This window comes from Gavialis gangeticus, unplaced genomic scaffold, assembly GCF_001723915.1.
Source record: "Gavialis gangeticus isolate Ggan-Ray unplaced genomic scaffold, GavGan_comp1, whole genome shotgun sequence".
Taxonomy (NCBI): domain Eukaryota; kingdom Metazoa; phylum Chordata; order Crocodylia; family Gavialidae; genus Gavialis; species Gavialis gangeticus.
Window position 1 is genome coordinate 38887933 of NW_017729026.1, and position 12219 is coordinate 38900151.

Here is a 12219-nt window from a genome sequence, read left to right on the forward strand (position 1 = left end):
TTGCCTTCCCTTCCCCTCATGGTTTGTGCCTCCCCCCAACCCCTGGTAGATCCCCCGATCCCCTCCAGCCTGCTGGACCCCCTATCCTCCTGCTAACCCCCGCATCCTGATTTATCTGAGTTGGGCAACCATTTTGATCCAATTTAACCTCCCCAAATATCTGTAATTGGCCCTTAAGTTCAGTGTGCATAAACCTCTTTCAAAACAGTTGAAACCAGTATAAGATAAACCAGGATGGATGTAGTATCAGAATTAACTGATTTAGGTTCAATTGGTTTAATCCCAAATCCCCTCCAGATTCAAGTTAACTCATAGTCTGTCAGCATCTGAGGATACTTTGCATCTCCCCCACAACCTCCTCTCCTCACAGGGTGGGTGGACTAGCCTTGGTCCAAAGTGTCTACTCCAGCTGAGCAGGCAGGTGTGCTCAATCGCACCCCAGCTTCTGGCCTGGGCCACTGCAGGCATGTGGCTGCATTTCCAGAATCAAAAGTGAATGTCTGTTTGCTTGCTTATTGGTTTAATCTACGCAGTTTAGACTAACCTGCAAAGATTGAAACTGTTCAGATTTTTGAGTGTCTGTACTTAGCATGTTTGAGTGCCCTAAACGTGAACTGGATAATAGGGAATATTATTTTATTATTATTTAATTTCATAGGGAATACTATTGGATAATATTTTGATTACAGCTCAAATGCCCATAGGACTCTGTTTATGTAGAAGTTAAACTAAAGAATTTGCACTAGGGATGTAAATATCATTTAAATAGTTATCCATTTAAGCCCCTTAAATGATATTGTGCAAGTGATTAACTAGTAACACAGACCTAATACATTCCACATGTGGCTTCTTTTCAACTGCTTCATCTTGAACCTGTGACACTCTGCAGAAGAGGGAGGTGGAGCCACATTCTCTTAAAGAGAAAAATAGAGGACATGAAGGCATCTGGTTTCATATCAATAGAGGACAGAGGACAACCAGACTGTCCTCTATGATGGCCACCTTATTCTTTGGGTAGATGTGATATCTTTTATTATACCAACTGAGTAGTTGGAACAAAGATTGTTGCCAGCTTTCAGGCGCCAAGTACCCTTCTTATAGTCTTCAAGCTGCATTGTAACTGTGTGTGATGAACAGACACCCAACTGAGCTGCTTGAGAGAGAAACCTGTAAGAAGAAAGATGTAAGCAAATTACATACATACACCCATCTCTTCACCATCACTTACTGGCTAATTTATATATCTGCCCACTCAGCTTTTTGGATGTTCTGAATCTCAGTTCTAAGTCTCGCTCTGACCATATGTAGTAAGATTTTCAGCACCTAATTCAAAACTTTGGATTTCCCTCCTGGGGCCGGATGGCTAAAAGCTAAGTGTTCTATGTCTAAATCTCTTTGTGGGCCTATTCATTGGGACTTACCAAAGGTCACAGAGAGAGTTTTTGGGAAATCAAGGGAAAGATCTTGGGTCTTCTGAATCCCAGACTAGCCTCCTGTACCTCAGATTATTCCTTACAATAGAGTTGCCAGCTTCAGTGTGACTGGGGGCTGCATGTTGCACTGAGCATTTCAACACTTCCATGTATGGGCAGTGAGCTCACCAGGCCTCTACTTACTGCGCTGTCCTGCTCCAGAGACCTGGGCCACTGCAGCTGCAGTACAGGCTGCGCATTAACCCTGGATGGAGGGTTAACACATTGGCTAGATGCAGCTTGCTGGTCACCAGTTGGACAGCCCTGTCTTAGAAAGTTATAATGTAGAAAGAGTAGTGTTGTATGTCTTGCTTGATTCAGTGAGAGAGTTAAATTGTCCGAGTGATGTTTTTAAACTTTATTACCACTGATTCTATAAATACTTTGTTTTAGTTAGTGTGAATGAGAAAATTGATCAAATTACAATTGAAAAGACGGATAAAAAGACTTCCCTTGGTATCTCGGGAGGTGGGCTGCTGGTGTAATGTGAGGTGTACATTTTAAATGCGTGACAAACAGGAGGCATCTGTACATTGTATGATTCACAGTCGAAAACAAGGATGCTTTCAGACCTGAACTCTTATCGTTTATGTCCTAAAAGCATATAGTGCTAAAAAATATCCAACCATGGCCATACTTTTTTATAGTTGTGTCCTCTTTTTTTGTATAGGCATATATAGTGCTACAATACATTCTGAGTGTATATATAGTGCTACAATACAAAATATACACAAGATATGCTGTTATTTTCCCCCACACAATTGCAGGTTTCTGTCAGTTACATACACCTATAATCCATAGCAACTCTTTTCTTTGATTCAGTTTAATTTCTGAAGGTTTATAAGAGCTTTATTATCAAACTAAAAAGACATAGTGAAGCCTTCAAAGAATTTGATGCACAAATAAGTTGTAAAAAGAAAGCCTTAGAAATACTGAGTTCTTATTGCAAATTTTATCACATGATTATATCTGCTTCAGAGTATTCAGTGGATTCTCCCTTATAACTCTTTAAGTTACATGCTTTCAAGTATAGTGGAGAGCACGTTTAATTGAATACCAGTTGTTACTTTGAATTGTCAATTTATCAAATCAAGAGCAAGACCTTATAAAAGGGGATAAGGCAAAATGCCGCTTTTATTGATTTTATGAATTAGACATAGAGGTTCGGACACATCACTCGTACAGACGCACACAAATCGTCATACACATCATTACACACAGACATACACAAAACAACCATTCCATTCAGATATTATAATTATCAGCAGCAGTTGTTCAAAAGGGGCAATTGGTGGATGGCCCAGGCCTATTGAGAGAAGATGGAGATAGCAGCTGGAGCGGGGTGAACAGACGCGTCTGTGCTCCAAAGAAAGCAGCACTTGAGAGAGACTTACCCAACCTAGTATTTTCCAGAGTCCTCTTGTATGGGGATTGGCATCCTTTGTTTTGCACTTTGGGGTTTTTCTATACCCAATTTCTATTTTTGTAGTTGGTTCTCATCCATCTTCTGCTTATCTCAGCCCGAGGTCAGTTTGGTCGTAAAAGTTGGTATTTCAACCTTGGAGTGTCCTTGCTGCCCATCTGGCAGGATGTGTACATTCCTCCTCCTCGTTATCTCCTTTGTGCCCTAGGCCTCAAAGGGATTCTTCAGCCATCTATTAATTAGTTTGCTGACTGGGAACTTACACATTTGGCTCCTTGTTGCTTACAAACACAATTAAATCTTCTTTTCCTGTCTCTATGCCGTTCTCTCACCGTTCACCCTTCCACATACACTCATACATAAAAGGGCATACAGAGTTTATTCACTTATGTCAAGCAAAAGAATACAAAATGGAGTTTTCATATTACTTACAGAACAAGACTAACGTGTTTACATTTCACTATTGTTACACTCTCTGTTAACATCAGCTACATTAGTTCAGTTCATGCTACACAGTGTCATCTGTTTTGGATTGTAAATTTAAATCAGCTTCATTACTTGGTTACATTGTATTTCTTGGATATGATATTTGTTTATATTACTTAAACAGCCTTATGTCAATGTGAGGCTGTATGTGAGGTACAGTGGTGTGTCAGAGTTTTTGCTTCAAATTAGATGATGATAATAGTTACCTGCCACAGTAGACACTGCACATCACTGTCTGACCAGATCTACCAAATTTGGGGAAGTACTGTACGTCTTTACAACCACCTCATAGAGGTGCTTGGTGCCTAACATTTCTATATGTAAATAGGGAATTTGTGTAGTGGATCTTTCATCCATTTTCTCTTATACTAATCTCTTCTCATCTTTTCTACCCCTATTCCACTTAGCCATTTTTTCCTTCTTCCTGACCCTCTTTTTCATAATAAATTATTTCTTCTTTTTATTCACTTCTTTCTGCCTCTCTGTCCCCAGCATTTTGAAGCTGGGCTTGCTAGTTGTTCTAGCCCTCCTTCAGATACCTTTTCTTTCAAAGCTTCTGATTTTTGCAGTTTAACACATACAGTGGTAGTATTGCAGCAGTGTTAGTATGTATAAAGTGATCCCCCTGTTGAATGATCTTATTTTCTCGTTTAGAGTATAATTTACTTCATGAAACTAAGCCCTTTAATAATAGGGATATTTTCCATTGTTTCAGGCTTTTTACTATTGTACATGTTTACCTGGAAGGTGCTTTTTCATCCAACTACCTGATGCAAGACTTCTGAATGTATATCTGTTATATTCCTGTTATTCAGAAGATATTATTTTTGACCTTTAATAAAAGGATACGCTTGAGTTCTCTCTGTATATGTTTCTGTACTCGGGTCATTTTATAACGGTGTGAGGAGGTAGTGAAGGATACAGCTGAATTGTATATTCCTAAACAAACAAAAAAAAAGTCTGTGGGTAATGGAAAGGGTAAGAAACCTAGTACAACATGCAGAAAGGTCAAAGCCAGGGGACTAGATAACCTGCAGAATCTAACTGTTGAGATTGTTAAAAAGAAATAAATAAGATAATTTTGTATACATTGAAGAGCGATATAGAATGATTGGAAAATACAAACATTATATGAAGTATATTTTAATACTATAAATAGGTAACAGGGAAAAGGAAAGCAACCAGGTCCATTGTAAACAATTATCATGGTTTCCTGTTGATTTCAAGTAAAGATATAAAAGTGAGATGGAAAGACTTGCAGAATTATAATGAACATCAAAATCTAATAGACAGGAAGCAGTTGGTTACTAGACTATCTACCCATTAAACATGAAATATAGGATGATGTTTGGCAAATTAATTGGGGCTGCTGACATACCAATGGGGCTATGGAGAAGGAGATGTGAACTTGCAGAAGGGTACGCCAGTAGGTGTTGGATTTTTAAGACTGTCTTGTAAAGGTGTCTATGTTGGAAGTTGTCTGTGTTTCTACCAGTCCCTCAAAATGGTCACTTAAGAGTGCAAGATGATTGGGTTACCAGTTTAATAAACTATGCAATTAAAATCTTAATGTTATCAACAATAGGCTGTCTAAGAAAAGAGAGGAGATAGTAGCCATCAAGAGAGGTGGTTTCTGAAAAGAAAAAGGAATCAAATCATTAACCTACAAGAACTTATTGAAGAATGTCATGAATTTAAAGTACCTCTTGTATTTGTTTTCTTGATGATACAAAAGCCTTTGACTGTATTAATCATGAGCTGTTGAGGGAAGCGATGTGCATAATGGAATTTTCTAGACATATAAAGCTGATAAAGTTGTGTGTTTTCAAAAAGCATTGATTTTAAAAAAGATGGGTCAGCTTGATCAGGTTGTTTGTTGAGGATGAAGCAGTTTTTCAACATGTATTCTGAAAACTACAAGTTTTTCAAGATGCACTTAAATTTTGAGGCTGTTGCAGAGCAGTTTATAGTATACAGATGACACTATACTTATTTATGGAGGCATGAGAAAACCACAAACATTTTTAAGCAGAGTGAAAGTAGTTAGTGCCAAGAAAGACTTTATTGAATATTAGGCAGACAAAGATTATGTTGCTTAATGATAAGCATGATTCAAATAACAAGGTGATATCTGGTAGGGAAATTACTGAAATGATGGTACATTTTGAAAACTTCTGTGGTAAAAATTAAAGGAAACAAGTGAAGAAGACATGAGGCTGACTATTACATATGAAGCCCTGTAGAAGTTGAAAAGGTTGTAGATCATAAACTGGGAGATTTGAAGCTGGCAGTTTTCTCAATTGTCTTAATGATTCTCAATCCTGAGCATTAAAAAGAAATGAGAAGAGGGAGAGATGCCTTTAAGCTTACATGCTAATTGAAGACTGCTATAGGTCTCTGGAAAAAAAAAATTACTGAGTAAATTCTTGTGCAGATTAGCTACCATCTTATTTTACAAAGACACATTCAGTAAAGGGCAGTGCATTTCTTTGATTGTAGGACAAGAGATAGTTCTTTGGAGAAGAATGTATGCTTTCTGGCCTGATGGAAAAAAATCTAAGAATTGGAAGACCTGATGGTAACTGAACAGATGACACCAAAGTTGTGATGGACAGGATAAAATGTAGGGCCTTGTGAATGATGCCAGCTGCTGTAGGTCATGATGGTCCATTAGGACTATCTAACTTTATGCGAAATACAAGGAGGAGCAATTAGTGGACATCCTACACTGTTGTGTTTATCACATCCATCACCTAATTTGCCCATAACAGTAACATGCTTGTTACCTTACCACCTCATAAAACACTTTGCCTCAACAGATATTTTTTTCATGAGGGTGATAAATTAATACTTTGTATATACCAGATCAGTGGGAGTTCTGCATGAAAGAAACCTTTCTTCATTTTTCTGAGGTTATTTTTTATCTAGCTTCTGTTTGTCTTGTCACAAATATTTAGGCAGGCAAGGTTTTTTAAGTAGATGTGATATCTTTTATTAGACCAACTGAGTAGTTGGGGAAAAAAAAGTTCTTAGCAAGCTTTTGGGTGCAAACACCCTTCTTCAGGCATAGAGAGTCTGCTGTTCTGAGACTCCAAGGAATGAGAGAAGCTAAAAGTGTGGCAGGGTGTCAAATGAGAATGTATATAGGTAGAAATTAGAAAGACAAAAGGTAAAGCAGGGAAGGGGGGGAAGGCAAAGGTAAAAATTAGGAAGACAATTTTCAGCTACTTCCTCTTTCACAGACTGCCTCTTTTTTTTTTTTTTTTTACTTTGCATTACTATCACTAGAGTGTCTACCTTTGAGCTTCCCCCCCAGCTTTTTCCCCCTCCTCTTCTTTGCTTTACCTTTTGCCTTTCTAATTTCTACCTATATACATTCTCACTGACATCCTGCCACACTTTTAGCTTCTCTCATTCCTTTGAGTCTCAGAACAGCAGAGGCTCCCGATACCTGAAGAAGGGTGTTTGCACCCGAAAGCTTGCTAAGAACTTTTTTTCCAACTATTCAGTTGGTCTAATAAAAGATATCACATCTACTCAAAAAACCTTGCTTGCCTATGTTCTCAGACCAACACAGCTACAACCAAAAACCCAGCAAGAACATTTAAACGTTCCATATTAATCATGACACATTTCCTTTGCTTTGACTTTAAGCATTCTAATTATTGAATCCTTAGTTTTATAAGCAATCTAAGTAATATTTGATGGATACAGACAGGCAGAAAATCAGGTACTTGCTCATCTTTGTGGAACTCAGAGAAATTATTAGACAGTTAGTGCACAGCTACCACATATGCATCAACATCCTTTACATCAATAGTGTCAAATTCACCTTGGGCTCCTTGACAGCCAAATCTGTTCCAAATCACGTGGCAGTGGTAGCAGAACCCTCATTTGCTCCCTTCTCCCCTTTGCCACCAGTAGGCACTGGTGGGGCACACTGGGGCCTGCAGAACCACAGATTCTGTAGCAGGGCACAACCACTGCTAGAATGATTCCATGGGCCAAATGTTTGCAGGAACATCAAACTAAATCTTTTGGAACTGAAGTTTCATTGTCAATGAAGTCATGATTTGGACCATATTGACTTGCTCCTTTATATGTTCCAAACATTTTGGGGGTGCTGTTTACTATCTCAAAGTATCTTTTGTTTAGTTTTATTGACATTTGAAGGAAGTCTTTTGATGATCAATATGGTATAAAGGCCTTGTTACATCAGTTAAAATGCTTTGCCGTATTTCAAAATCTTACTGCTCTGGAATAACATAAAAATATGTTTTTAGCTTAAAATCTCTCATTTCCCATTATACAAAGACATCAGAGAAACCAGCTGAAGATTAAAGAGAGTTAATAACACAGGAGAGAGAGAGAGACAGTGAGTGAGTGAGTGAGTGTGGCTTAAATGTGTACAAAATGAATACCCCAAACACAGACTATATGCATGATAAGCACACTGGACAAGCTGCCTAAACTGAATCCTTTTAGCAAAAGGTCGTGTACAGGGCTGGTCATGTTAGTGGAAGCTTTGTGATATCTTCAGAATCTTTTCAGCTTATACATTTATAAACTATTCACTTCTGCTTACTTTTAAGATATTTATAACAAATTTGCTTCCATATATTTGACACCATTTAACTAATTTGAGCCTAATATTATGATTAGTTTCACTAGCCATAAAACTACTTTTTTTCTGCTAAATATTCAGCCCACCCTTAGAATACAGTGTACACACGTGCATATGAATGCATACACGCCTGTTTGTTCTATAAACAAAATATTCATTTTTCCATGAACCTGGAAAGATGTGGATGGAACAGTCTTTTGCCAATTCTCAGCAACACTTGAAGCAGGGAAAACATTCAGATTCAGAACACCTGGTAGTTTGCAGAGGATAAAAAAAGGGGAGGACAGGATTGAAATTCAGATTTTGGAGGAGGGAGTTTGAGGCAGATTAGTCATCCGAGAATGTATGACAGATGACAAGTTGGAAGTGGAGAGGTATTACCACTTAACGATTTAGCTTCCTAAAAAGTTTGCTGTATTCTTTAGAAGCTCTTGAAAGGGAAGTTGTGCAACTGGAACAATTGCTGTTTGATGTTTAAATACTTGTGATAATATGAAGTAGTTTTTTCAGAGGAAACTGAGGGGGGAAACCCCCAATCCTCCTACCACCATTTTGCAGATATAATATGGAATTATCTACTGCCTGTGTAGATCTCATCCTACTCATCCTCCCTCTTGTCCCCCGAGCTCTCTGGATAGTCTGCTGGACTTCCATCTCTTGCTCCCTTTATACTTACCTGCGTCTAGTGGCTGGGGCTGCTCCCACAATATGGCCTCACTGTATGCTGACCACATGGATCTGCCCATGCAGATGCATGTGCATCTGCGGCCTCCAAACATCCCAACATTTTTTTTCAATGACTGGTTAACTGAAATATGGCCAGAAACACATAATTTTGTGAAAATTTCCTCCCACTCATTTCTGAAAACCGTAGTCTCTTCCTAACATATCTTCTAAAAAATGAGTCTTCATTTATCTGCTATAAAGAATCTTTTGTGGGTGTGTCAAAATGTGTCATAGGAGTTAGAATCGTAGAATGTGATAATTAACATGGATTTGTGCAATGGAATAATCCACATAATTTAATTTTTCTGTATGGCTCTCCTTTTACAAAAATCTTTAAACCTCTACTGTACTCCTGAAGGAAAATCATAATATAAAGTATATGATGCAAACTCACAATTTTAAAAAAATGTTTAACTGATTTACTCCTTTAAATATTGCTTTAACTTAGAAAAACTAAACTTGAATAGTAAAGTAAATTGTATTTAACAATTGTTTCTGTTTATAAGGAGAGGGTATATATCACATGAAGCACTAGCTAATGTGATGACAGGCATCAGAACGTTCTGCACAGAAAAGACGTTCGTATGGATGAATATTAGAGAATAAATATTTCGGGGCAATTCAGTTAAAATAGGAGATGATCTAAATTATGGAAGGACTTTGCTGGTTGATCACATCATAAAGTTGATTTCATGGGAGCCTCTCTCCTCCATGCTGATTGGTGGAGAGACCTAGGCCAGGGAGGAGGGGCGAGGGTGCAGCTGCCATCTTGACTGCTGGCTGCATTTTGTGCAGCCCTGCCTCTTGGCACTGATTGGTGGAGAGGCCTTGGCAGGGGGAGGAAGGATGAGGGGGTTACTGCTATTTTGCCTGCTGCCCTTCATTCCACCCCGCCAGCCAGTGCCTTCCCCTCTTGGCAGTGGGGAAGCTGGCTCCCATTGTGGAGCCAGCATTTGATTTTTATTAAGGCTTTTTGTTGTTGATTGATTTCATGGACTTCATGGTTTCTGTGAAATTCACAAAACTACAAATTAAGTAGGTCCCTAGTTATAAATGAATTAACCATTTAAATAAAGCTCTGCTAGGTTACCTTGGTTATTGTTTTTTGCATTCATAAACTCAGGCTTGTGGTCTAGCCTGGATTGTGTGCAAAATGACACTTAATGTATCTCTTCTTTACCTTTCATTGTTTTGGCAGACATCAGTGTTTGCCAGGAAACCACTATAAACGTTAGTAAAAGTACAGTAAAATGATTTAATAGGAATGTACATTCGAAGTGTTTTAATGATGATACAGCAATTGCCAACCTGAGTTTGATGTTCTTGTACTTAAACAGTTTGTTGCTTATATGACTGATTTTTTACAAGGAATGTTTTTAATCATTTACTTTTACTATTACCTAACTTAAGCTGTTTAATTATTCATATCTAAATGATTTATTAAATGTTTTATAGGTTGAATCAACACAGAGTATGATTAGGATTTTGGGCCTGTCAGCTACTTTACCCAATTATCTTGACGTTGCCAACTTTCTTCATGTCAATCCATGTATTGGACTCTTCTACTTTGATGCTCGTTTTCGACCTGTGCCTCTTGGACAGACATTTATAGGGATTAAGACCACAAATAAGGTATATGTCCACTAATATATTTGAACTATATTACATGTAGTTATGTTTTCTAGATTGTTGCTTTATAAATGGAACCATTTATACATTTGACAGGTCTTTATTCTCTGATGCAGCTATTTCTCTTCACACAGCATTTCAAGTTTTTAAAAAAATATTAATAAATAAGTACAGCTTATTTTTTTAGCATTTAGACTGAAATTTTTAAATTTCCGAAGTGGTTAAATATTGTTAATCTCTTTTTCTCTTTCCCCATTTAACAGTGTATTTGTTAACAGTTAATAAAAGTTGTCCCCCGATTAAGAGCAATTACTGCCATCAGCTAATGAGGTACCTTGCCAAAGTCTTAGAAGTTGATTTATTTTGAGACTCCTGGCAGATGTTAATTTAATCTCACAATTGGATCTCAGGAATTTTATCAAGATCTGGCACAGCAGGATATAGTTTTGGGGATGTGAAATTAAATTTCTCAGACCCCACCACACATTTGCTGGAACTCAGGCTACTAGTACTAGGGAACAGTTTCCTGATTCAAGGCTGCACACCCTCCCTTTCAACTTGCCAGCACATAAGAAGCAGGGAGTTTCCTGCTCCCTTCTCTTAGTGCTCTGTATCTTTGAATGGTTCATTGAATGTTTGTAAGAGCCTTGCATAGGAGGTGTCTGGCTTGCTGGTGCAAAGCTCTGTATGAGCCAAGAACTTTATATGTGCATCATTAAACTAATGGGTCACATATTCACATTAGTTTGATGCAAACCATAGATGTTCCATTATGGAGCATCTTTGTGGCAGGTTTGCCATTTTAATTGTGTGATAAATGGTTTGAATATGTACTATATTGTAATTTATTGCATGATTAACACATTTTGCTTCTATATATTTAATCATACAATGAATTTAATGTCTTCCAGGGGCCTGAATCTCTCATTTCACTATTCCTTTTTCTGGAAATACATATTATATATTGATTTATTTTGCTGTTAAGATACATGAGGAACCACTGAAAATGCAAGGAAGAACATGCAATTAAGCATATATATTACCTATGCTAGTTGGTATAAGAAAACACAACTGATGCAAATTTTTATCAAAACCTTGGTCTTGTTGATGACAAATCATCAGCTTTTCACACAGTTTTTGCCAAATGATACGTGAGAGTAGTACCTAAAATGGTCTTTTGCATTCTTATTCTTATTTAATAACAGCCTTCAACTACCTGAAGGGTGGTTACAAAGAGGATGAAAATAGACTGTTCCTAGTCATGGCAGATAACAGAACATGGAGCAGTGGTCTCAAGGGAGGTTAGGTTCCCTTGAGCAGCAAGGGAAGTTTAGGTTAGATATTAGGAACAACTTTCTCACAAGAAGGAACTAGAACAGGTTACCCAGAAAGGTTGTGGAATCTGCATCATAGAGGTTTTTAAGACCCAGCTAGACAGTTAGAGGCTTTTAAGGCTCAGTTTTCTAACACCTTGGCTGAGATGATGTAGTCCATGGGGATGGTCCTGCTTCGAGCAGGAGGTTGGGTTAGATCAGTGATTCTCAAACTTTTTCATACTGGGACTCATTTGCCAAGATCAATGGCTCGTCCTGACCCACACCCCCCTAGCCCTGCCAGTGCCTAACCCACAGTCTGCTTAGGCTGAAGTGCAAGCAGCAAATGCAGGCCCCTGTGTTCATGGGCACTGTCTCCATGCCGCCAGCCCAGGCACACAGCTATCTACTGCAAAGGACCACCCTTAGCTCCTTCCCCAACTAAAGGGCTAGGTGCCTGCTCCCCCCTGCTCTCCCTGCCCTGTCACAGTGCCATGCCTGGCCACTGTCCGTGGCACTGGCTCTCACACACACACACACACACAC

General features: G+C 38.4%; 1 protein-coding gene across 1 annotated transcript in view; it reads left to right on the top strand.

The window, feature by feature from the left end:
• ASCC3 (activating signal cointegrator 1 complex subunit 3) overlaps window positions 1–12219 on the top strand; it is a 684038-nt gene that overhangs the window by 288811 nt on the left and 383008 nt on the right. The window contains exon 12 of the mRNA XM_019520164.1: window positions 10187–10363. Within this exon, the coding sequence (XP_019375709.1) occupies window positions 10187–10363 (177 nt within the window). The remainder of the gene's footprint in view (window positions 1–10186; window positions 10364–12219) is intronic.